Genomic DNA, 27,789 nt, shown 5'->3' on the forward strand with positions numbered 1-27,789 from the left:
TTCGTTCTTTTAGTATATGAAGTTAGCTTAAATAATTGTAAAAATATTTTTATGTAATATTTATTACAAATAACGATATATATTTTTAATGGTTTTAATTTTAATTGCAGTTTTAGTCAATAACCCTGAGACCAGCAAACCCAGCACGGGTATAATGACACGGAATTAATAACAAATTATGACACTAGTAAGCTACCTTACAGTTAGTCTTTATCTTGTCAAAATCTTAAATATGTTATTAATAGCTCACGTGGTTTGGCATTTCTATAATATTAATATATTTCTAAGCACGCAATCGTTGGCCCCTTTAAATGGGGCTTTTCTGAAGGTTATTCCCACTGATCTATAATATAGATATATATATATATATCTATATAGATCAGTGGTTATTCCTGATTTTCTTGCAGTAAAAACCCTTTTCTGTTCTTTACTGTGAAAGTTTGAGAGTTTGTTACCGTTGCCATGACAACCGAAAGCGCGTAATAAACACAGACGCGCTGAGATTTGATCCCAGGTAGGACAAACTTACACACACCACCTCTTATGTAATTATTAAAATAGTTACATGCTTATTTTTATCACACATCTATCAAAACAGCTTCATGTTTGTTATCTTTTCGTCTGAGTGACTGTGACCCATCAACAAACTTTCTGCAGTTCCTCGTTACTAAAGCCGCAAAAACGTTGCGTTGGTAGCATATAGAGTATAAACCGTGAAAACGGCGATATAACATTTCTATTAACGCTGGTGTAGTGTACTTATAAGTATACTTTTAGGTTAAAATATGCTCCTGTGGACTGTCAACTTGTCAAGCTTCGAGTTTCAACAACTAACGTTAACGTTACACCGTTTGAAATATTTCAGACAGATTTTTAGTTTTCTCTGTTGTGAGGTATTGTAGGCCTGTATTGTAATGGTAGTTATGCTGTATTAAGTAGTCAAGTTAACCTAATTTGTGCTCAATATTTTGACAAATGCTACTTTTTGATTCATGTTGCCAGGACATCATGAAACACTGGATGTTTTTTCAGAAGATGGGTTTGAAGTGGACTCACAGTGCAGGCAGTGATATCTCAAACTGACTCTGTAACCATGTCATCACCCAAGAGAGAAACTGGAGGAGATGGCTTCAAAGAACCTGCTGTCACCCGAAGCAAGAGAGGAAACAAGCTCTACTGCTCAGCAGACTGCAGTCTTGAACCTGCAGCTTCCCAGCCTCGACTGCGGTTTCGTGAATCTCATACTGCCACACCAGCATTCAGGTGTGAACCCTCACCCTTTCGCTCCCTCAGCCCTCCATTGTCTCCACCGCAGTACGATCTGTCTTTTGTTAAACTGCCTCAGTTAGTATCACAGGTGGGCACTGATCTGCCAGTCAGAGAGACAGTGTGGCGAGAAGGGCCCCGTTTCAGGACACCTGTCAGAGCCATTCAGTGCTCAAACATCAGAAAATTCAAGTAAGCTGAGTATTACCAACTTATTCCATTCGTTCACTTTTTCTGTACTGTGCTTTGAAGATTGTAAATAGTTTGTCTGTGTTTTCAAGTGTTGGACATGAGAAGCCTGCAGTCCCAAGAGAAAAGAATAAAACCAAGAAAAATAGAAAACCTAAATACAAACCACTCACCGGACGTGAGGTAGTTGAGATGTTAGCCAAGGAAAAACGTCTGGGGGAACATGAATTTTACTATCTGAAGGCTTCTGAAGATGGACCTTACAGGTGCCAGTCATTTATTTATTTATTATATATATATAAATTGAAAATCCCAGTGCTGTTTCCCCAATAAAGATTACTTGCAAATCTCAATAAAACTTCAGAATAAAAATTGCTTGCAAATTTCTCATTAAACCCAAATCTTGTATTCAATCTTTGTTTTCTTTCACTTGGCCAAGATTTTGTATTTATGTTTGGCACTGATTGATCGTAGGTTTCTTTGATCTGAGTTTATTCACCACCTGTTTTTGAGTGAAAAAATAAATAAATAAATAAAACATGTTTTGTGAATGTTCATTCAAAAACTGAAGTACATAAGCTCAGGTCAATGAGGCCTATTATTAAACAGTTCCAAAAAGAAATACAAAACCCATTCTAACTGAAAGAAAACAAGCTGACGAAAAGATTCAATCCATTATTTAATAATAATATATCATAACAAGATGCTCAGTAATATTTAGTCCAACGTAATAACATTGAAGAGAAAGTTCACCCCAAAATAAAAATTGTCATCATTTGCACTCCCTCAAGTTGTTACAAACCTGTATGAATTTCTTTCTTCTGTTGAGCACAAAATAAAATATTTTGAAGAATGTGGGTAACCAGAAAGTTTCTGGTCCCCATTGACTTCAGTAGTATTGTTCTGCAACATAATGTTGGTTTGGTTACCAACATTCTTCAAAATATTTTATTTTGTGTTCAACAAAAGAAATAAAACTCATACAGGTTTATTAACAACTTGAGGGTGAGTAATTGAATTTCAGTTTTGGGTGAACTATGCCTTTAATTAGCATTTTCGGGAAAAAGAAATGAAATGATCAGAACAAAACGTGATGGTTAAATGTATTTCTTTTAAATTAACTTGTTTATTTGCAGTACAGTATTTTAGTTTTAATATACATTTTGAGTAAGTCTATGTTGATTAAGTCTGATTTCTCTTTTATCAGACCATATGACTTGCGAGTGGTCTCACACAGTGAAGCGGGCACAGATTACTACACCAACACTCTCACAACCATAATACATGTGCAGAACGACTGCTGCGTTGAGCTCTGGAGCCTGGAAGAGTGGACACGAGAGTCTGTGCTTTGGGGAGCTGTAAGAAACATCCCATTTTTCAGAGACTTTGTGCTGCGCAAGACCTTCAAAAGGTGACTTACCTTTAGTCTTAATGTTGTGTTAACTTTGGAATGTGTGACTATATAGTTGTTAATACAAGCAGGTTTTTTAACTGTAACCTTGAAAACTTTTTCAGGTGGCACAGGAATGCACACAAGGCTACTGTCAAACGCAGGATTGACTTCCTTCCTTCTCAGCTGCTGATAGCAGTGCCCCAATTCAGGGGTGCCTTATTACATCTCGCCAGGTTTTTGTCCAAAAAGCCTACTGTATCATGTTTTATTTGATGTGCAAACTTTTTGTTAGGGAGTAAAAGGTCTTAAAAAAAACGTCCACCTTCAGGCCTTGATACATGTGTCTTTTTGCTAGGAAATATTTAATTTTTAATCATTTTTATAAAGTAAACATAAGAATAATATTTTAAATAATAATGAAATAATGAAATAATATATATATTTTTTTAAGAAAAATCATGTTGAAATGTGAGTGTCAAATATGATACATCAGGCTTTTATAGAACGTAAATTTGTTCATCTCTCAATCATCATTGTATTGCATTTGCAATATATGTTTTGAAACTATAGAACTTTGATCATAAAAACAAACATTTAAATATCATCTCACTGAAACATATTACTGGGAGATATAGAGTGACAACTGATATTTATATGCATTTTATGTAAATAGTCTCTTATGCTGTTATAAAGATGTCAGTGATTTACATTACAGGCTATCAGAATTTTTTAATTTTTTATCAGAATCTTACTGTTTGGCCATATAAATATCAGCAACCTCGACAAATTGCATTTTGCTTAGTTTTAGGCCTCTGAAATAAAACAGGTATTTTTTCCTCCTTCAGGATGAGCTTTAGTTTCTTACTATATATATTATATAAATATATTATATTAAAAAATATAAATAAATAATATATATATATATATATATATATATATATATATATATATATATATATATATATATATATATATATATATATATATATATATATATATTATTTAAAGGATCAGTAAAACTTACTATGGTTTCATATGTAAGGTTTTACAGGGTTAAATTAAATTAATGATGTGTGTTGCTATAAATATTCACATTTTGCTCATCTCAAAAGCTTCTTTTATTTTTTTTAGATTAACTGAGGAGCTCAAGCAAGTCAGTTGGCTGCCACATGATGATATAAGGATGTACACACTATTAGATTTCCAAACTGCACTCCTGGAAAAGAGTCAGGCAGCTCAAGCTTCTTTAGATAGTTTCCTACATTGTTACACTGCGACACTTAGTAGGGTAATGTTTAACACTTTAAGTTCACTCAAAATTCTAAGTTTTTGATCATTTACTCCTTCATGTCATTCAAAAACAGTACTTTCTTTCATGGAACACAAATGTTCAAGCTGCTCTTTTCCATATTGAAATGTAATAGTTAACACGGCTGTCAAGCATTTTCAGTAAATAATGACTTACATTCCTCACACAAAATCGTGACTTTAGAAGACTTGGAATATACCACATGGAATATATCACATAGACTACTGCTTTTTTTGTTCTTGCATTCCTGGTCCCCATCCATTTTCATTGTATGGGAGAGAGAAGCTTGAACATTCTTCAAAGCTGCTTCATTTATGTTCCACAGAAGAAAGTCAGTCAAACAGGTTCAGAATGAATGAGGTGAATACAGTAAATGATGAGAGAACACTTATTTCTGGGTGAAGTATCTCTTTAATGTGAATATACATATATATACTGCTCTTAGTAACATCATTTAATTGCAGGTAAGGGATGAGACTTACAAAGCACATCAGGAGCTCCAAATGAAAGTGGAAAACTCAAAGCTCTACCAGAGCACTCAATCCCTACACCTTCAGCTCACCTATCATAGAAACCTACAGAAAGAGCTCAGTCAGGCAGAGCAAGCCTTACGGTGGCTGGGAAACCTCGCTGCTCTAGCTGACCGCATGACTGTACAAAACCTTGTCACCATCTCAAAGCGGGAGAACACTGCATTCCTAAACAATGTTTTAAAAGTAAGGGTTTACAGGGTTTTAGTTCTGAATTGTTTTTTGATTTGAGAATTAAATGTAGTCTGGACTTGATGTTCTCACTTTTAAACTGTCTTTCAGAGAGAACGGGAACAACAGGGTGGTCTCTTCCAGACAGAGATTATCTTTGGAGCAGACGGTCAGCTTACTGTTTTCCCTCCATTGCAATTGTTTCAAAAGGTTTTGCTTGGAGCATTGTTATTAGTAACAGATTCTGTCCTGCAGGTGAGGAAAAAGTAGATTAATCATGGTCTTGCTATAATGCCGGAATTTGTCAAATTTTACAGTTATTTATTTCTCATTTTGATGATTTTGATATCATTTTTATTCCATCTGTAACTTTTGGTCTAGCAGTGTAAATGCTTTTTATTAGTATCAGCATACTACTACAAATAAGGACTTTTTTTTACCACATTGATGGAAGTATTGAAAAGTATACACTTTTATTATTCATATTTTCAAAAGAGTACTAAATATACTTTAAAACAATATACTTTTGTGTGAACTGAATGTACACGTAATTGAATTAAATGTAAATTGCAATTAAACAAGTTAACTAGTTTAAATTTGAGAAATGCAATTAGCTGAACTTTAGAGTATATGACCCACTTAAATAAAATGTACAGTAGGTAGGAAATATGGTTAAAGTGTACTGCCAAATGTACTGACAAACATTTAAAGTGAACTAAAATATTTTATATAAAACTTTAATGTCACTTCTAATGAAACTTGTGTGTCATTTATTAAAAAAAAATAAAAATAAAAAAGTGACGTGACATACAGCCAAGTATGGTGACCCATACTCAGAATTCGTGCTCTGCATTTAACCAATCCAAAATGCACACACACAGCACTGAACACACACACACCTTGAACACGCACCCGGAGCAGTGGGCAGCCATTTATGCTGCAGCGCCCGGGGAGCAGTTGGGGTTTCAGTGCCTTGCTCGAGGGCACCTCAGTCATGGTATTACCGGCCCGAGACTCAAACCCACAACCTAAGGGTTAGGAGTTAAACTCTCTAACCATTAGGCCATGACTTTATGTAAATGTATTTGTAATTACACATTGAGATTGCAATTTAACACATATTAAATTATATTCACTTTGAATGTTGAATAACATGCTTCAGATAAAATAGAAGAAGATATTGTAGAATGATGGTAACAGTTGCTGGTAGCCATTGACTTCCACAGTATTTTTTTCCCTACTATGGAAGTCAGTGGGGACCAGCAACTGTTTGGTTACCATGACAGATTAATGATGACAGAATATACATTTTTGAGTGTTTAAGTAAACTTAAGTGGCCATTGATTGAATTAATACTATATTATCTGCAAGTACAGTTTAAAAAAAAAAAAACATACTTTTAGGATTGAAGTACAATGCACTGAAGTGTAAATTCAAAAATTTCCTTTGCACAAAGTTATGCTAAACTGTTGATGTGATCTATAGGTGTTTGACTCCTGCAGTTTGTCACGTGACTCTAAAGGCTGTTTGTCCACCAGCTGTGTTGAAGACCACATTGCAGGTACCCAGCAGAGCATGTACCGTTAAATAAAAAAGTAGCATTCTTCTTTAATATTAAGCATACACAACATGTAGAATAACATTCTCATGTTTTGTATTATTTTTTTTTTCTTCAAAATTTAAAGCCAAATGTTGTGAAGTAACCGGTCCAGGCAGTGTTTCCTCACAAAAGGAGCATGATATGTCACCCCAAACCCTAATGCCAGTCAGAATGAACTCTCTCAGAGTTCAGGGACAGAGAGTGCGAGGCCATTATCAGCCTCTTCCCCGGAGACTGCTGGAGTGGAACTTGAAGGTTCACATCGGAACACAAGAGTTTCAGAATGAGCAGAACAAGATTACACAGGTATTCTGACTTTTTCATCTGTATGCATTAAATTCAAATACATATTATGCCTAGAACAGTACAAATATATCCAGGAGCACTACTACTCCACAAAACAAACTCTCTTGTTGATTCTCTTGTCTAGGATGCCATTACAGAGGTGCAGTGGCTGTGTGAGAGCCACTCTTGGTTGGCAGATGTTCATTTGTTCACTGGTCAGTGGAGTTCAGCCTCTCTAGAGACTTTGAGTGGATGTTCCCCCCAGAAATATGAGGAGCTGATCAAGAAACTTCATTTTTGGATGGACAGAGTTCACAGCTTGCCTCCATCTTTCACTACATCAAATAAGTTGTTCACTGTCGAAATCTCCAACTTCCAAAAGGATATCGGTGTGTGTTTCAAGTATCTACAATTCCAATTTAATTTTAAAAAGCCCTAATTAAGCACCTAGGGCAACACAGGGACATCAATTACATGCCTTCAAAAATATCCAATACATCTGCTAGTATAATGCAATTTTTGCTCTGTATGCTTCCAGTTTTTTATTAATCCATAAGAAAACGGCTACTTGAATAGCTGTCAATGAAGAAAGATGAATGGTGTATTTACAGCAGTTACATTAAGTAATCACAGGACTCATTGTGACATGCTCAGTAAAAATATATATATATATATATATATATATATATATATATATATATATATATATATATATATATATATCACAATCAAGATGATTTATTATATGCTTACTTATATTTTAGTCAATACTGAGAACTACTAATAACATTAGTTCCATATAATTAAAATGATCTCTTTGACCCAATATACTGTATGTGAGTCCAACGTACTTGTGCTTTTTAGTGTATATGCTAATACACCAATCTCAATAATACTGACTGCTCACTTTTCAGAGGCAGACATGTTTCCAGACTTGTTTTTGGCATTCATTTTCTCATTAGGAATTTAAAAATATCTATGATAAAAACATCCCAACATAATTTCACAACAATCACAATTTTTTCTGAAGCAACAAAGTATTTTGATTGACACAATAATACAATCTAAAAGTACCGACTATAAATCATTTATTAAAAATACAATCAGACCAACTTGTGATTGCGATAGAAGCATATACCACTTAACACCCTTAGAGCTCATGGTAGGTCAGTCTTAAGTTGTTTATATTTTATTGCTAAACATTGATTTAGAAAAAGAATGGATTTTTATATACAGAAATGTGAAGTTTAGAAATAGAGCGATTATGTCTGTATATCAAGCATCGGTATAAATGTTTCTTCTTCTGTTTTTGTGTTAAGGTTCCATTTTAGGCACCATTGACAAGGATGTACTAAAGCTACTGTGTGACGATTTGCAGACACGTTCTGAGAACCTCATTTCTGAGCTGAAAAGAGCTGTGGAAGTCATGAAGTCTGAGCCTAGTACCTTTCACCAGTTTACAGTTTTTTCAAACACGGTATTGACTTTGACATACTGCTTTTCAGTACTGGTCGATCATTGTGAACTGCGGAGTAATTAATCAGCATGATTATATCCAGGTACAGCACAGTGAGAGGATGTTAGGTGATATACAGCAGAGGCTGGAAGATCTCCACTCTCTACAGGAGACTGTGAGAAGGAATTATACACACATGGATCCAAATGACATTCTTTCATTGAAGCAGGTACATGTGATGTGAAAACGTGGTCATTGATTTCTGTTGCAAATTCAGTCAAAGTCTAAAAGACAACTATTACTGCAGGTAGTTGACTTGTGGGATCAGTTTGTTCAGCTCCTGAAACCAGCTGCAGACATAGTTACCCAGCAGCTTCCTTCTATGCTTGATACACTGGACAAGAACATTTCTTTATTAGTGAACAAATTAGACAACCTGGTTTCAAGAGCCACCTCTAGACTCTATCTCGACCCTGACCAGAATCCCAAGGAAATGCTTGTCCAGCTGAAAGCATTGTACAGTCAGTTCTACGTGATTGCTGAGCAGCTGAATGATCAGAGCAGAGCCAGTGAAATTCTGAGAGGTAAGACATCACACCCCTAAACACCTCTCTTCTAGTGGTTTTAATGCAATGGTTACATGTCAGTGGTTTAATTTATTTTTTTCAGGTCACCTACTGGATCTCACTTTTGTGACAGTAGCACGGCAGAATATGGAAGCAAGGAAAGGACTCTGGGAGCTGATGAGCGTGTTGTCCACACAAATCCATGAGTGGAAGCTGCTTAAGTTCAAGAAGGTATCAACACCAAACAGTTCTTTTAGATTTTGCATGTATTTATAAAACTTTACAGTACTTCTCTTGAATTTACATCTTTGCAGTTTGTGGTTGCTAAAGCACAAGGCAAGGTTAGTGAATGGCTACGACAGGCAGAGGCATTTGCAAAAGTTATACCCTCCCATGATGCTTTGCTGCAGAAAACCCTACAGATTTTGCAGGGGTTCAACCAGCTACTCCCTGTTTTAAGTAAGCTAAGCAGCCCTACACTGAAGCCCAAGCACTGGAGAAACATCTCAAAGGGTAAGATAAGTGACATTACAAAAACACATAAGTGTCAGGTTAGTTTTTAATTTAGTATGAAATTCTAATATATATATATATCTATATAGAATCAACCCTTATTAGAATTGTTTCTGTAGGAATTGGCCTGCTGTATGACCCAGAATGGAAATTAACGCTGGCTGATCTCATGTCCAAAGAGCTACAGAAGCATCTAAATAAAATCGACAAGGTTCAGTAACACCAGTTTACATTTATAAACATATGATGTGAATACTTAACATTAACAGTTTTTGGATCATTGTTAACTATGGATGTGGATGTGTATTGGCTTCCAGATCTATCTAGATGCCAAAACTGAGGCAGACATGGAACAGAATTTCAGAGCACTTCAGAGGCACTGGGAACAGGCAGAATTTCTTCATACCAGGTTTATTATTGCTGTCCAGCAACAGCAGGGTCCACAACTAGGTGATGGAAAGGAGAAAAATGTCTCACCTCAAAATGCACCAAACCATCACATCATTGATGGTGGAACCTTCACCATTATTGGTAAGTTATATACACTCCCATCTATACAACTGGTCTCAGCCATTGGTACAGATGGTACAGTTGTCTTGTACATACATTTGAGTTGTTGTTTTTTTCTCATTTCTCTTTGCAGGTTTAGAGGCACTTTTGGCTCAGACTAAGGAAAGTGTTTTGATGCTTTCTGATATGCTGCGTTCTCCACATGTTGCTGAGTTTCAGCAAGAGGTTGAACACTGGCTGTTGCTTTTACAAGAGCTGGGTATATTCATGAGATCAAATTTATAAAAAATAAATATGTACAGTAGAAGGCTGTAAGAAATGTTGATTTATAGTTTTCTTTTGCTTTTATTTACAGATAAATTGCTTGATATATTTGAGCGATATCAGCAAAAATGGATCTTTTTAAGCAGAATGTTCAATGAAACATCAGTGCACGCTCAAAAGTCTGAGTTGGTATGTTTTTGATGTAATGTTTAGTTGTTTACTGCAGTTTAAGTAAATCAGTTTTCTCTAACTAATCAATTTCTCTATTGTAGCAAGAGAAGTTTCACCCGGTGGATAAGATGTTTCGTGAAATCATTCAAATCACTGTTAATGACCCACATGTATCCAGTTTTGTTCGACTGGGTACAACAACAGAGGCCACTGACAGTTTACAAGGACAGAGTCTACATGCTGTCTTTATGAATGGACTCACAACAATGGAGGAGATTTCCAGTCACTTACTCTACATCATGGAGTCACCACGAAGCCAGTTCCCTAGACTCTACTTTCTCAGTGATGGAGAAGTGATGAAACTTCTCTCTTTACAGCTCCCAGAACCTCCCTCCCTTTTACCACTGGTGCAGAAATGCTTTAAGGGAGTTAAACAGCTTGATGTTCAAGTTGACGGTGGTGTTTGCTGTGACTATGACTTGACAGCTCTAAGTAATCAGCAAATGTGCATACACAGTGTATATGGAGAATTTGGAGAACATGTGCCCTTCATTGGTCCTCTTGAGCCAAACCTCAATCCTGTGGCTTGGCTTAGTCTTTTTGAGCAAAAGTTATATCATGCAGTGAAACAGGCCATTCTGAAATGCTTAGCTGTCCAGCAACATTCAAACATTGAAAATCATCCTAGCACCCCAGACCTGATTGGGAATAGCAAAGAGAACAATTCAAAAGTAGCTCATGAACCTCCCTCACTTCTGCATCTAATATCTCAATATCCTTTGCAATGCCTTTTGGTGGCAGAGGAGGTTTTGTGGTGTAGCACGATCCGGAAGTCATCACATACTGGCATGTGGACAAGAATCAAGTCCCAGAATGCAGCAAAACTCCATTATTTGTGCCAGCTTTTAAAAGAACACTCAAATGAAAAAACATATCAAATCTTGACAGCTCTGCGTGCCTTGGTTATGCTTACCATGAAGCACTCTGGCCAAACAGATGGGCTTGCTGAAGTAAAAGGAGACTTGGAGTCCTCTTTTGAATGGCATAAGCTTATCAAATATTACCTTATCCCAAATGATAATGCACCTTCTTCTAATTTGCTTCCACCTCAAGAGAATCAGTCTGTCTGTGTTGATATTCTGTGCACACAGTTGCCATATGGCTATGAATACATCGGACCTGATAACTGGACGATGGTGACTAGTCCTTCAACTGAACAAGCTTACATGGGCATAATTCTTGCTTTATCAAGCTTCAAGTGTGCTTTCATCAGTGGACCCCACATGTCAGGCAAGCAGCATACTGCTGTGCAGTTGGGTTATGCATTGGGACGACAAGTGGTTATCTTGAAGTGTTGTTCAGACACTGCTACTTCAGTTGTTTCCCAAATGCTTCTGGGTGCTCTTCAATCTGGGGCTTGGCTTGTGCTTGATTCAGTGGATTTGTTGAAACAAGGGACATTGTCTGAGTTGGGACAATGCTTGACTGAAATTCATCAAAATTTATCAGTAGTTCAAAGACAAGCACAAGAGGAAGCACATGAGCTGACATGCTCATTTGGGAAGTGTAGCAGTGGAAAATTAATCAAAAAAGATAACAGTACAGTGAATAAGGTGGAATGTCACATTGCTGGAAAAAATATTCAGGCCATGCTAAGCTATGGATGTGTCACAATCTCAGCTAATGGCTACTCAACTGAGATACCAGAAAATCTTAGAACTGCAATGAGACCTGTTGCATTTATGCAACCACACTACAGAACCATTGCAGAAGTGATGCTGATGTCATTTGGATTCTCTGAAGCAGCTACCATAAGTCGCCGCCTGGTCTCTCTCTTTAGCCTTGCTAAGGATTCACATTGCCTCCCTGATTTTGTCAGTGGTCACCAGACCTCATGGCTTGTCCTTCTCAGAAATGTGATTGCTGTCTCTGGAACACATTTACATCTCTCTCGTAATTTGGAAGAAATTGGTAAGGGTACATTTTGTAGTCAGAATGAGACAGGATCTGCTTATACAAGACTTGAAACAATACCCGCAAAGGTCAAAGAACATTATTCATCGCATTTCAAGTTTGTCAGTCAGTCTAATGTGATCGTAAATGAGTTAGAAGAGCAAGCGGCAATTAAAGGAGTTCTGTCAGTCATGCAGTATACTGTCTCAGATCCAAAGAGAGCATCACAGTTTTGTAAAATATCTGAGCAAATCTTTCCGAAAGCAAGGTGCTTTTCCAGTCCACAACTGTTCATTGCTGAGGGGGAACAAAAGATCCTTAGAAATCTAGTCATCGATGAGTTGCAGCAACAAGGATTTTATGCAGACACACAAATACTTCACAATGTGTTGATTCTGCATCAAGTTTTGAAGCTCTCCAATGTTGTAGTACTTGTCGGACCAGCAGGTAGCGGAAAAACAACTTTGTATAAAGCCCTTTCTATTGCACTTCAAAAACTGTCCAGGGCTCGGGACATTGAACCTACTGGTGATCCTACAGGAGATTTTAATGACATTCATTATTATTTGCCTAAGCCATGTTGGACCTCTGTGAGCACAGAAGTTATATTTCCTAATACCTTGTCCCTCAAACAGTTTTTTGGTGGATATTGTGGTCAGGACAACTCCTGGTTTGATGGAGCTTTCACCAAAGCATTAAGACACTCAGAACAGCCACTGTCGATTGCTCCTTGCAAGAGGAAAATAACTGTACAAAAACAGCAAGAAAAATGGATTGTGCTGGATGGTGATCCACTCGGCAGACCTGCTTGGATGGACTCTTTGACTACACTTTGTGATCTTGAACATCCCTATCTATGCCTTTCATCGGGAGAGAAAATTGAGCCATCAAGACTGAAAATACTAGCTGAGATCACAGACCTTGGTGATTCAACCCCCTCTGTAGTGACACATTGCAGCCTGGTATATGTTTCTGGAGAAGACCTGTGGAGATCTGTGTGGAAGAGTGAGATGAATTTACTTTCTACTGAGCAAAATGTGGACCAGATTACTCTGGAAATGTGGAGTCACCTTTCAGAAGAGCTTTTCCCTGACACGCTAGCATTTCTTAAGAACAGAGCAGTTTCTTCAGTGATGGCGAGTGATCGATGTGAAGGCAGACAATCATCTAGGATTACAGATGGTTTGCAGGAAATAATGTCCTTCATTAAGATTCTTCACACCCTTTTGGAGCATTCAGGGAAGGGAGGAGGCTTGAAATACACATCAAGGAAAACTGTAACAACAGGTAGGTTATACAAATATCTAATAATTTATCTTTTAAGAGACTTATAACTTTGCAGTGATTTTCCATAGTTCAGGCTTTTAGGTTCAGAGGGTATGATTTTTTTACCTGCTGAAAAGTTTTATTTACCTGATTCAAACAATTTTTGTTAATTCATATAAGGGTAGCTTCCACATCTTTCTTCACTAGATAGTACACAAGCTCTCCAATCACCCTGCAATGATGCCATGGCTCCCTCTTCTCAGTGGTGGTTACAAGCAAGAAACCTCTTTATTGTAGCTTACATTTGGGGATTTGGAGGACATTTGCACCCTAGGTATATATGTAATTTATATGTTATTATACTAAATCTTAGATGTTGTTATGATATATGTAAAAGAATATGCCTGTTCTCATTGTAGACACTGGCCACATTTTGATCTTTTTGTACGAGAGGCTCTGTATAAGAGCCATTGTAACATTGAGACTCCACCAGAAGGCACAGTATTTGAGCATTTCTTTGAATTCAGTGAGAAAATGAGAGATACAACTCATTTCATCAACTGCTTCATGCGTAAGAGTCCACAGCTCTGCTTCACATCTGTTCCTCAGGTTTGCCTTTTATCCCATAGAGTGCATATTAATATATATATATATTTTTCCCTGAATTTATTAAGTGAACAAATTGTGTCTGTACTTCTTGCCCTTATACAGTATGAAAAACATGCATATCTCCTGGACATGCTCCTGGATGTTCATCAGCCAGTCCTTATTGTGGGAGAGTCTGGCTCTGGCAAAACAATGCTGTGCAAGTCTTTAATATCAAAAACAAGACCCCACATGCATTTACCAGCCTGTCTAGGCCTTCACTCTTCTGAATTGCGCAAGGTACTTGAGAGAGTAAGATACCAGAAGACTCAAGTGAGGAACATGGAGGCCTTAAAGCAGCCAAACTTTCTTTTGTTCATTGATGACCTTCACGAAGCACCATTTGGTGAGTTTATAGAAGAGGCAGATCGAGTAAGCAGCTTGAAGGGTCTCTTAATAATAAACCAAAATCTCTGTCATGCATATTAACCTTTCATTTACCATATTTAATTTTTTTGCAGGATTAATTGCTGTATAATTTTATTTTAGGGGATCAAGTCAAAATGTTCAATAACTTGAGCTCCTCAAATAACATTATAAGTACAATATTGCAATCATATCATATATCATATCATATTCTTTTAGGTTTTTCCTTTATTTTTCTTTTCCTTTTCTTTTTTTAATTATCCTGGACTGTTTATCTCCAGAATGTTTTAATTAAAACAAATTATTTTCATGATGCACATTTTCATGTATTGTTATATCATATATCATGATATCATTGATGAAATAAAGTAAAAAAAAACCTTTGTTATCAAGCATTTTTGGTAATTTTAACTTGTAAAAGTAAGATTAACTTGTAACAAACTTGTAACAAGTGCACTTGTAGCAAATTTTGCGTATTCAAAGAGTAACAACTAAAGTCTCCCTATCTTCTATTTTGCAGATGTTTATGAAAAAACATCAGTGACTCTAGAGACATTGCGTCAGTGTATTTCTAGAGGTGAAGTGTTGATATCAGACGGCTCTCATTTCAAGCTGTTTCAATCAAGAGCCGTTAATTATCTAGGCACTTGTAGTGCTCCTATTGGAGTCAACAGCAATCGGATCTCTCCACGTCTCTCTCGACTCTTCACGATCTTGACTCTCCCAAGCATGACTTCTGAAATCCTGTTTTCTATCCATTCCTCAAAATTGCAACCATGGCTGAAAGAAATACAACCCATGCAGAGGATTGCAAATATAACAAACTGCGTCCTAACCTCAACTCTTGACGTGTATTTTGCAGTGCGTGAATGTTTTACTCCTGCCTTACACAGTCCAATCTTCATCTTTTCTTTGCATGATGTTCACAAAGTGTTTCAAGGAATGTACCTCTGGAAGCCAAGGCTTAATGTCCAGCAGGCTCTTCATAGTAGTCTGGGTTATAGGAGTGTCTCTTCATCTGTTCTTAGTCATGCAGCTCATGACCTTAACATCGCCCGCCTGTGGATGCATGAGTGTTTGCGCACTTTTGGTGATCGGCTAGCTTCAGAGGAGGCACGCCAAAAACTTCTCTCAATTATAGCTGAAGTTTCTGAGAAGAATTTTAGCACTAGGTTGTCAAGGGAATATACAGAAGGTATATCAAGCCCTACAGATCAATCATCTGTATCAAGGAAACATAATTTAAACCAGCAACTGTATTCAACCCCTTCCCAGTTGGAAGAGAATGTGATTCCCTTGCTTGGAATGGCAGAAGTTCAGATAAAGAGGAAAGAGAGCTATGCAGTAGAGAACAACTCCTGCTTGTATAACCCAGGAAGTGATGAGGATGGATCCTCATATGGTAATGATGAAGTAAAAGATAATGGAAAGGCCAAAAGTGAACCAGGAACATCAGAGTGTAAATCTGAATCTGCAACTGAATTCTCAAGTTGTTCATCTCAAATGCATCTAAAATGTTCTCATTCTGTTAAAAACAAATATGATTACATTAATCAAAAACCAGAATCACATGAAGAGCTAACCACACAACATATGCCTTTAACAACAACCACAGCAAAAACATTCATTCAGCTTCTACAGGAAGCAGCTTCTTCCATCCAGAAAATGGTCTTCAGTCCAGAATTTTGTAAACCACTGAACAACATACTTCAGCATCATAATTTTAAATTCAAATGCGTGTATCGGGAAAGAGACATAGATATGTTGGTAGACCAACTATTTCATACTCTTAAAAGCAGAGAAGAAAATAAAGAGGAATCTGACAACACTTACTATAGTCCTACCTGGGCTGTGCATCACCAAAATGTACATCAACTTGTGCATATCATCCGCGCTTTTCTCATTCCTGGTGGACACGGGGCTCTATTTGGAGCAGCAAAGAAAACAGGCAGAAAGACCATTGTACGCCTAGCAGCCACTCTGTTGGGATATCAACTAATTGAGGTTCATCCTGAAAATGAGGCCAAGTTGTGGGAAATGATGAAAGGGGTTCGTAGCCAAATTGGGGTGGGTGGACATTTGGTTCTACTGGTTCACGAAGACACTAGCCAGGCTCTTAAGGATGAGCTGCATGTAATGATGGCGAATGGAAGCTTCCCTGGACTATATTCAGATGAGGAACTGAGGAATTTGACGAAGGATGCCAGAGCTATTGAAATGTAGAGTATAAGTTTCCATTACATTTCGTATTACTTACTTGAGATACTGATGTTGTTTCAATTGCATGTTTAATTATGCATATTAATTTCTGTTCATCATTTTGTATCTTTTTATACTTAGATTTCTTGTGATTTTGCAGCAGATCATGTCACTGAAAAAATGAATGCATTGACTATAAATTTCAAGCAGATACTGAAAAATCTATAATTATTATCATGTTATGGTAAAAAATGGATATTCATTTTGAGATTAGCTAAAGATTAATAAAATATAATTTTTTTCATAGATTAAATTAGTGTTAGGCAAAGGTAATCTACATGTAAAAATACGAGAATTGAGCATGCAGTTAAATATTCAATATCAACCCACTGTTAAATTAAAAATTCTCTAATATCAGAAGGTAACCATTATAGTACTGATATTGTGCATCCCTCTTTGTCCAGGTATTTCAAAAACATCCAAAGAAATACTCATGTATTCCTTCTTTATCCTCTTCTCTGGGACAACTGTGAAAGACAAACCGTAAAATCTTCAGTTTTGGAGATTCATATCACCAAGGCTTTGAGTCTCTGCTGTTGTGTAGAAGTGTACCAACCTTGGACCTGTGAGGCTTTAGCTGAAAGTGCCTTGTATCATTTAAAAGCCAGCCATCAGATTCCCAAGACAGATAGAACAGGTGAATCTGTTGAATATAATTATAATTCTGCTCCTAATGCATTGTTTTGTAATCTGTTTCATATTTTGAAAGAGTTTGTGCCTGTGTGTTTCTAGTTGCCAGGAATAGCTTAGCAGCTAGCATTTCTGAGGCGATGGCAAGAATACATTTATCGGCTACAAAATATGCTGCCACACTGTTTCGTTTTCAACCGTTTGGCCCTCGGTCCTACGTAGAGTTGATGGTCCAGTTCTCCTTCTTCTGCCGCCACCTCTTTGAGCAAAGCAGAGTTCAGGATGACCGGTGAGGGGACTGCTAGTACCACTCATGTATTTAAACATACACTACTGTTCAGAAATTTTTGGAGTCAATTATTTTTTTTCCTTCAGCAAGGATGCAAAAATATAACACCATTTGCACTGATAATAGTAAGAAATGTTTCTTGAGCAGCAAATCAGCATATTAGTATGATTTCTGAAGGATCATGTGACAGACTGGAGTAATGATGCTGAAAATTCAGCTTTGCCATCACAGGAATAAATTATATTTTAAAATGTATTAAAATTTATTTTTTTATTAATTGTAATAATATTTAGTGCGCATAAGAGACTTCTTTCAAAAACATTAAAACAGTAGTGTATGCACATTTTCTTGTGTTTATTTTTTTAACACTTGTTTTCACATATTAGTTTGGCAAAGGTTTTAGCGCATGTGAAGGACATGACTGACACAGCTGCAAGGCACACCCAGGACGTTCTGAGCTTTAGGGCCAAATGTGAGGAAAAACAGAAGGTACGTCTCAGCAACAGTTGTTAATAGAGGAGCAATCGGATGTGACGAAAATTATGTTCAAAAGTGATTTTACTTGCTCAAGGCTGAAAGGAAATGGAGCAAAGATTGGAGCTTTGTGTCAATAGCTCAGATCTAAAATGATCACAATGTCATTTTTCTTACTATTGCGTGCATTCATGTATCTGTTGTAGTGTCTGGACCAGCTGCAGGAATCAGTGGATGGGGCATACAAAATCTGGGAACAAACCCACCACCAAAGTTCACAGGAAGAAGAATGGCTTTTAAATCTAGAGGATCAGTCACACCGAGTTCAGCAAGAAGTTCAAGATGCCTTTAAACAGGTCTGGTTTGATTAGTATGATCACACATCGGACACTGAAATGGGATTTTCACTGTTGCTGGTTTTGTGCAGGTAAGCCCGCTGTACCAAGCAGCTGTGGAGGCACTGCAGGCTTTGAGCCAGTCTGACTTGGATGAGATGCGGCACTATAGGATGCCACCTGATGGATTTGTCATGGTCATGGATCTTATATGCATGTTATTCAACCGTCCATGTGGGTGGGACAGTAGCAAACAACTTTTGATGCAATCCAGCTTCTTTCAGGTAAAAAAAGTAACCTACTGAACCCCAATTTTTTTTTTTTTGATTTGTCTTAAAGTTTTCTCTTGTATGTGCTCCACCAGGAACTGGAATTTTTCAACATATCTAAATTAACAGATGAGACCATTCATAAGTTGGCTCAGATCACACAGGCACCATGCTTTCAGCCAAGCTCTGTGCGAGATGTAAGCCGGACTTGTGAGTCTTTGTGTCGCTGGGTGAGAGCGGTATACCAGTATGCCTGCATACAGCGCCACATGGCACCTCAAATGGCAAAAAAACGCAATTTAGATGAGCTCATGGCTGAGAGTCGAGCGAGGTTGAGACTTGCAAGGCTGCAGGAGGATTCAGAGCAGAAAAGACTAGAAGAATTGGAGAGAAGGCAGAAGCTCAACAGACAAGACATGGAGTTGCTGAAGGCCCAGCTTAGTACCTCAGAAGCTCAAGAAAGGGACACATGTGCTGCTATCAAACTGGTTGAATGTCTCATTAAAGATTGGATGTCAGCAGGAAAGGTATAGCTAAAATTGTTGATGGGTATTTCAATTTCAATTCAAGAATTATTCAAGCAATGTGTGTGTAACCCATTATTTGACTCAGATTTTTATATATTAAAGGAAGCAAAGTTGGCTAATCGCAGCATTCCAGGTGACGCCTTGCTTTTGGCAGCTGTTGTTACATACTTGGGTCCATTCGGGCCTGATGTTCGACAGGAGCTGCTCCAGAAGTGGCACAAACTTTGTCTGGATGGTGCAATTAATATGAAACTGGAGGACCCACGTGCAACAGTTTTCATTGATGTCCCCCTTGCAACTTGTGACCACTATGTGGCTATTCCTGTCAGTAAGACATTTCAAATTGCCTTAAATCGAATACTTGGACTAGATTTGCATCGCATCCATGGAGATTCCACTGATCTGGTCCAGAGTGTTCTTCTTTGGGGGCACAGATTTGCTTGGGCTCAGCGCTGTCCTCTACTGGCAGATCATCATAAACATGAGGAACCCAGCTCTCAGACGTCGTTTCCTCCTGGTCAGTATGACAGCCTGCCTTTATATATCTTACACACTAAAAAACAAAATGGTCCTAAATAAAGAAAGAACCTTTTTTTACAGTGCATTTTAAAAATACTGTATCTTTCAGTTATGGTGAGATTTGTTACAGGTCAGGTTACAAGATGTGAAGAAAAAGCCCATGAGGGGGATAAATATGGACTTATAGTTTCTGCTGATGATCCACAGTTATTTGATAAACTAAATCATGGAGCAAAAGAAGGTAATCATCTGCAAAGGCTTCTTCAGTTTCATTTTCGTATCTATGCTGTAAACGGTTTAAGCTCATTTTGCTTTCATCCACTGCAGGTCTAAGAGTATTGGTGACGCATACTGAGCGAGCAACATCAAACCTACAAATCCTTCAGATGTTTGTTACGCCAGCAAGTTCCCCTGGTCAGAGCCACTCGGTTAAACCTGCTCATCCGGACTTTCGTCTCATTATGAGTACTTCCCTTCCAGTTCAAACGCTGATACATGGTGAGAGATTAAGGATGTGTGATGTGTTGATTCTGCAGGATAGTCATAGTATGATCCTCTTTGAAGTCTTTGAAGCAGGGCTTCAATATGTGCTTCACAAATGGGCAAAAAAAAATTCAAAATGTTTCAAACCAAGGACCCCCAAATATGCTGATGGGAATAGGACCCCCTTCCTAAAAAGGCATCTATATATTTTCATGTACCTCATCTATAGTAAAATACATGTATTATATTATATTATATTATATTATATTATATTATATTATATTATATTATATTATATTATATTATAAAAGACAAAATATTTTTTCTAGAATGGAACTGTATTATATTGTTATTGTACTAAATGTATTTTAATTATTTAAATATCATTAAGAATATATTTACTTGATATAGTTTTTTCTTAAATACTTTTAACATTGGATGTGTAAACCTGAAGAACAACATATTTAGTTCAGTACAGAGAAACTTCGTAGAAAAGTACAACACAAATACAAGCTATTCCCAAGTGCATATATGCCTAGAAAAGATTTCACAAAATTAGATGCAGGGTTTTTTTTACTGTTAAGACAGAAATAAATTGAAATTAATCTAATGAAAATATATGAATCATGTATCTGAATGAAAATCTTAAGTTAACACGTTAACTTTGACAGCCCTAAAAAAAAGTTTCTCTCTCACATTTTCATGGACTCTAGTCTGAATAGCTTTGCTATGAGGTGTTGCCTTGTATTATTAATCCACTTTATTTCCCACATTTTCTACTAGAAATTCACACTTCATTCCTGGAGGAGGTTCAAATGATTGATCTTTCTTCAAGCACGTCTGAAGTTCAGGACCTTTTCTTGACAGAACTGATGCAGACTGTGTGTTTAGAACTGTGGACTCAACATCGTCAAATTCAAACAAAAAAACTGACACTTCAGCATGAACTTTTTCAAAACAAGGTTGGCTGGTGAAGAAGTTTAGATCTTTTATGGAAAGCTAAGCTTTTTAAAATATTCCTAACAGCACGTCCTAATGTCCATTTTTATTGTGATTGCAGGTTTCCTTGATGGACTATGTCATGCATGCATCCACACCACTTCTCCAGGACCCCGACTTCCTTCCACACGTGTGTATGTGTCAGAGTGTCTCTCTTGAACTTGAGACAGAAATCAAGGAACTATCCCAAGAGATAGATCGGCACAAAGCCCTGATGGCTGATTTTTATCGAATAGCAGAGCTCGCCACAGCCCTGTACAACGCTCTGCAGGATGTGGCCCGACTTTCCCCATGTTACCTTTTCACTCTTCGTGGTTTCCTGCTCACTTTACGGTCAGCTTTAGCCCTGGAGAGCTCAGACATGAGCCTTCATAGAGTGATGGAGTCCACAGCAGTCATATCTGAGATTACCTACAATATTGTGTCTCATGTATTTTCTCAGTATAAACCCCGCTTGTTCAAGAACCATTCCACTTTATTCAGATTATTGGTATCTGTTGCTGTTATTGTGCACAATGAGGGATGCCCTGAGGTAGAACGAGTCACTTTCCTCAGAGGATTAAGCAACTGGAAGTCTTCAGAGCATTTTTTATCACCGTCTGCACAGTCTGTCCCCGAGCTGCCGAGCTGGATTCAAACATGTGCTCGAAATGATATTTTTCTGTTAGAGAGGATTGAACCCTTTTGTGGCCTTGTATCATCTCTGGTAAATTCATCCAAGCTATGGCGGGAATACCTGCACATTCCTTCGTCCACAGTGATTGGACCGGTCCCTTGTCAGTCTCACTCTCATTTGTCCACAATGCAGCGGGCTATTCTCTGGAAGACGCTGTGTCCTCATTGGCTTGCGGCAGTGGAGGAGGACCTTGCAACCTGTGCGCAAGGACATTTGCTGCATTCATGTCCTGGAGATCCTCCAGTGAGCTCTGCGGAAATGATCTCCAACCTTTTGTCTAAAAATCAAGGTCCTGTTGTTGTACATTTACCAGATAAAAATGAAGAAGTGCCAGTAAGCATTCACCCTCTCCCCTTGATTAATCAAATTGCGCAGTGCCAAGTGGACAACAAAGGGGTAAGTTACTGTAGCAGCTGTAATTTTGGAGACTATAAACTAAACTAAACTAAACTAAAATAAAGTAAACCAAAAAAAAAAAAAAAAAAAAAAAAAAAAAATAAAATAAAATAAAAATATTCAATGAAATTTTAATGAAAATTTTAAATGTTGCCTTGGCATCTAGCTAAAATAAATTAGCTTAAGTACTAAAATGACTAAAACTAAAATGGATATAAAATAAATTAAAGCTAAATAGAAATATAGAAAATAATAATAATAATACAAATTACATTAAATTACTAGAATGTACACTAAAATTATAATGAAAACAGAAATTATAAAATGGTAAGTTACTGTTGCAGCAGTGTTGTTTTTGGTGACAAAAAAAAATGGTTTTGCTAATTAAAATAAAGCTGAAAACTTTACTGATACCATTCTTCTCAGTTTTCCCATCACATATGAGCTTGGAGAGGCAGAAAATATCAAAAATATAATGAAGAAAATATCAGAAAAGTATAAATAAAGTTACTAATAGGTTTTTAATAGGCCTGTAAGTGAAATTTGATTTGCTGTCCTTGCATTGATTGGATAGGCAGGCCAGGGTTATATTAGTTAACTAAAACTAAATAAACATTTTCATTACTACACACAACAAAATTGCTTAAACTTTTAAATGAAAATGGAAATTCAGAAGTGTGATGCAGTAAGAACTAGTATTTTAATCGTGTGCAGCTGATATTTTTAAGCCCAAAGTATACTTAAATTTTGACGCAGACAGTAGCGTATGCATACCGTCCACCAGTGCATAGACTTTCAAAGTTAACTCCATATATAAACATCCTGATGTTGTGGTTTAGGCTCATTTCTGAAAAACAGAAGGTTGCTGTTTCAATTCTATTGTTGCCAACATTGTGTCCTTGAGCAAGACACTCCAAGGTGCTCCTGGGGGACTGTCATTGTAATAAAGTCATGGCACTGTTCTATGGATGTCACAGAAACATATATAACTGGCCTGGTCATGTGGAAATAAATAAAATCTAATTCTAAAAGTCAGAGCTTTGGCCTAGTGGTTAACACATGTGGTCTGTGCTGCTCAGTCCAACTTGTGACATTTCCCCTTCTCTCCTCATTATTTTCTGACCTTTCTCTCTCCCAATCAATAAAAGCATGGCCATAATATGCTACCGCACAAGGAGTGATCATTAATTTTATAATAAAATCATTATTTTATTATGAAATATAACTATACTTTTAAATTATGTTGCAGCCTGTCATTATTGTCAACAGGTGAAGCTGAGTGTTATTTCTTTCGGGTCTGGGTGCCATCGAAATGCTGTTCTCTCGGCACTAGACAGCGCTGTCCAGAATGGCCACTGGTTAGTCCTGAACAACTGTCATCTGCTGGACTGCTGGGATGTCAGAGTTGTGAACAAGTTAACACAAGTAGTGTACAGCACTAGAAAAGGTGACTCTAATAACACAATAATAATAATACAAACGACACCTACAAGACTTCATTATCTCATTTTAAACCACCTGGGAATTTGACAGATTTGGAGACAGATGGCAGGGTTCTAAATGCTGCAAGTACAGGAAGATTTGTGCATCCACAGTTTAGACTGTGGCTCATAACCAGAAGTGACAGGACTCACTCAGTCCCAGGTAGGCAATGCTCCGCTCATTACACATCATGATGGCTGAAATGTCTGCAGCATGGTATAATGAATACTGTCTACATGAACCATATTTATTTCCTCAACGCAATCTAGTCTTATTGTGAATAGTCTTATTGTGAGTTATTTCAAAAATATACACAAAAAATATAATTTGTCTTCGTTATATTTCTCCAATTGCCAAATATTCGTATAGGCGCTGTTTAGGCTGTTGTTGTGGGTAATGTAGCCTTTCTAAGATCTTTTTAATAGCTAACAGTTATTTAATGCCATATCTCAATATATTAAAACCCCAAAACGGACTAAATTAAATTTTACCTGTATTGACCTCACTTTAGTTTCCTGGGGTTTGTCTTTTTGGAAAAACTATAGGAGAATAAATTGCCAGACTGTAAATGAGAGCTGAAATCACTGTGATATAATTGACTTTACACTTCTGTACATAATTTATTTTTTTCAATTGTTTAAATTTAATGTTTAAATTCTTTTTTTTTTTTTTTTTTTTTTTGGTAAATGAATACTTTTTTTAAAAAGGGACAGTAAAGATATTTATAATGTTACAAAAGATGTCTATTTAAAAAAAATGCTGTTTTTGCACTTTCTACTTATCAAAATATCCTGAAAAAATATGTTATAAAAATAAGAATGATTATTGTTGATAATAAGAAATGTTGCTTGAGATTAGCAGATTAGCATAGTGATTTCTGAAGGATCATGTGCACATGACTGAAGTAATAATGCTGAAAATTCAGCTTTGCATCACAGAAATAAATTAAATGTTAAAATATATTCAAATAGAAAACTGTTACCATAAATGGTAAAAATATTTCACAATATTAAAGTTTTTATTGCATTTTTAATCAAATAAATGCAGCCTTGATGTGCAAAAGAGACTTTTACCCCTCCCAGACTTTTACAAGTTTGGTATATGTGGCAAGAGCAGGTCTAAATTACAAAAAAAATACAAATAAAAAAAAGGGTTCCTTTTAAGAGAAAGTAAATCAGTTTATTTCTGTCTGCAGCATACAAATGCTGTCTAATGTGTATAATCTATCATCTGATACAGTTGCTGTTAGGATTAGAGCCCTGCACTTGGTGTGTGATTCCTCCTGGGACCTGAAGGATGAATTGTGGTCTTCAGTAAAGCAGACACTCCCCTTCTCCTCTCATGAAAACACTGTGAACACTCGATGTGCTGTCCTGCACTCTATCCTGCGGCAGAGACAAACATTCAAACACCTGGGCCAAGCGCAGCTTTACCTTTGGTGAGGATTTTAAACTGATATTGGTGCACATAAGTTATAAAAGTAACTCAAACTTTTTTCCATTTATAGGACTCAGGAAGATCTACTTGCTCTGATTGATGCACATCACTGCATAGCCAAACACTGTAGTGACCCTGTCGGAGCATTGGAGTACATAGCAGGTACAGCTAGGACATGTAATGCTTTAAATGCATCTCTCCGGTTCAGTATGAACTTGATGATGTTGGTTGATTTACTCTCTCAACAGGTCACCTGGTTTATGGGAGCCACGTGTCAGACCATGAAGATCGAGCAGCTGTGCAGAGTGTGATTAGGGCATGTCTAAGAGAGCCGTCTACATTATGGGGGCATGGCAAAGACATTCTATCAGATATCATTAACTTTACAGGAAGATTTGGTATGCAAACACACTCTATTACTTAAATTTCCATGATAAACTATAACTATATAATAGTAAAGCTTTAATATTATATTTATAAATGCGTAAATGCTTCAATTAATTGTCACACACTCATATTTTTGCAGAAGCTGGTGGCCTGTTGAAAGACCTGAGGCATTGTATTCAATGCATTACTAGCAGTACAGACCCATTCATTCTGGGCTTTAGTCCAGGTATGGCAAGTGAACTGGTGAAGCTAAAAAGTCATAGACTCAGCATTCTACTGCATCAGTCACAGAATATCTACGCTGAAGTCAGAGGAGACACCAGTCTTTTAATGCAACCTCAAGAACTTCCAGACTATCGGACAGCTTGGGAAAGGCTGCTAACTTTACAAAACAAGTTGAGGAAAATGGACATTGGCATGGGAATGGAATCTGCTTCTCTTGGTCCATTGCGTTGTTTCTTCCAGGCAGAGCGGGAGCATCTGGATGCACTGGTGTCTTCCCTCCTTTTAGACAGCTTTCAGCCAGTTAAATATAACATGACAAGCTCCTCTACTGCGTATCTAACATCATCAGCTCTCTCACGGCTGGAGACTCAAGCAGAGCAGCTCAGGTCATACCTGTGGGAGGAGTCATCCAGTATTAAACCTCGTCTTTATCGACTGGCTGCCTTTCTCAATCCCAGAGGCTTTCTAGCAGCGTTGATCAGAGATGCAGTCCACATCCAAGACGAGGATATCAGTCTTTACTGCTTGAATTTTAAGGTAAATCTCAGTTTCTCAAACACAAAAATAAATTAAGCTGTCAACTTTTATTTAGCATGAGTTTGAAGAATGCAATAAACAGTTAAATTACTGTAAAAATTTAGAAAATGGACTGAGATTTTATGGAGAATGGTGAAATGCAGACATGGGTTTAAATCTAGCTGCTACTTATACTAGATTAAATTCATGTTATTCAAACTGATGGTAGAAGGTCGGGACTCCATCGCCACTTTCATTGGCCAAAGACTGGCCAAGAGGCAATATGACGCAGTTAGTTTTTGTAAACTTCACATACTTTTGAAAATCCAGCATTTAGTTTATCCTGATAAGTGACCGTTGTCACAGTTGTAAACACAACAGCTTTCTTCTGCCATGAGCAGGTTTGGTGTCACAATGGATTTGTTTTCTGGTGGACTGTTACCAGAATGCGACAAACACACACACGTCTCCCAGAAGTCCTGTAGAATTCAACCAATCAGAAGATGACTTTGAAAATGCTGAAATGGTTTTCATTTTGTGTGCCTTAAACATCAGCGTTTAGCCAGCGGTCTGTTGACTATTTAATAATTTATCAAACATTTAGTTCTCACTTCAAAAATAAATAAATTTCAATGGCAAAAAAGTAAAGGGACAACAAAGTGTGCTGTATTCAAGCAAAGTGCCATATGATTTACCCATACTGTTTGTCATTTTGTCACTCAGGTGCTTCATGATATGGTATCCCTATCCTCTCCACCCATAAGTGGTGTTTGCCTGTCTGGACTGGAGCTGCATGGGGCGCTGTGGGATCCAGGGTCAAGAGTTCTTAAAGACACTGAGTCCCCCAATCCTTCCCCTTTCCCACCCCTCTGGGTCAGTGTTGAAGAGAACAAAGGTGACCAGATCTGTTCCTCTAAAACCTCACACTGTAATTCATCACCCCAGCCTCTGTACTGCTGCCCCATGTATGTAGACAGACAAACTGCAGATGGAGGTCAAGATCTCTCCGATGACAATATTATCATCCATGTTCCACTTGAAACAAGGTTGGATCCAATCCTCTGTGCTATGAGGCGTGTTAGGTTAACTAGTACTCTCTTACAATAAACCCTGTGTGAAATGGTGAAAAAAAACATGCTCATATTATGGCATTATTACTAAATATTTAATTTGCAGATTTATCTTTCTTTAGAGTAAACTTGGAAATATTGTTCAGATTATCATACATTTGTTGCAGTACATTACTAGCAGACTTTATAGGTAATTTTCTGTCATTTTTTAGCATTTTAGTGTACATTCACGTCTGTGAATTTAACCAAAAAATAAAGCAATTTTCAAAACAGCCCCTATGAAATGAATAGTGTGTGTTTGTATATTGGCTAAAATTGGCTCAAACCAAGGTTGCTGACTTTTGGGCATGTACGTAGAGTTTA

General features: G+C 37.2%; 1 protein-coding gene across 2 annotated transcripts; it reads left to right on the top strand.

The window, feature by feature from the left end:
- On the top strand, positions 1-27,695 carry LOC109063956 (dynein heavy chain domain-containing protein 1). 2 transcript variants are annotated; one of them, XM_042766999.1, is made up of 43 exons: positions 1-514; positions 1,003-1,458; positions 1,548-1,721; positions 2,663-2,866; positions 2,971-3,081; positions 3,980-4,136; positions 4,622-4,873; positions 4,970-5,113; positions 6,344-6,419; positions 6,544-6,764; positions 6,889-7,132; positions 8,063-8,220; positions 8,303-8,428; positions 8,507-8,783; positions 8,869-8,996; positions 9,080-9,278; positions 9,398-9,489; positions 9,596-9,809; positions 9,922-10,047; positions 10,144-10,241; positions 10,325-13,463; positions 13,650-13,776; positions 13,862-14,051; positions 14,154-14,433; positions 14,974-16,672; positions 17,117-17,349; positions 17,445-17,631; positions 18,018-18,120; positions 18,312-18,461; positions 18,533-18,724; positions 18,805-19,236; positions 19,339-19,753; positions 19,886-19,996; positions 20,083-20,253; positions 21,022-21,200; positions 21,299-22,309; positions 23,579-23,756; positions 23,843-23,953; positions 25,031-25,229; positions 25,299-25,390; positions 25,477-25,626; positions 25,755-26,377; positions 27,080-27,695. In XM_042766999.1, the coding sequence occupies exons 2-43, from the start codon at positions 1,094-1,096 to the stop codon at positions 27,461-27,463; spliced, it is 13,722 nt and encodes a 4,573-aa protein (XP_042622933.1). In that variant the 5' UTR covers positions 1-514; positions 1,003-1,093; the 3' UTR covers positions 27,464-27,695. The 2 variants fall into 2 exon arrangements, with proteins under 2 accessions (XP_042622933.1, XP_042622934.1); XM_042767000.1 differs by lacking the exon at positions 1-514 and having other exon boundaries at positions 1,128-1,263; positions 1,346-1,458.
- The last annotated feature ends 94 nt before the right edge of the window (positions 27,696-27,789 follow it).

This window comes from Cyprinus carpio, chromosome A11 (genome assembly GCF_018340385.1).
Source record: "Cyprinus carpio isolate SPL01 chromosome A11, ASM1834038v1, whole genome shotgun sequence".
Lineage (NCBI taxonomy): Eukaryota > Metazoa > Chordata > Actinopteri > Cypriniformes > Cyprinidae > Cyprinus > Cyprinus carpio.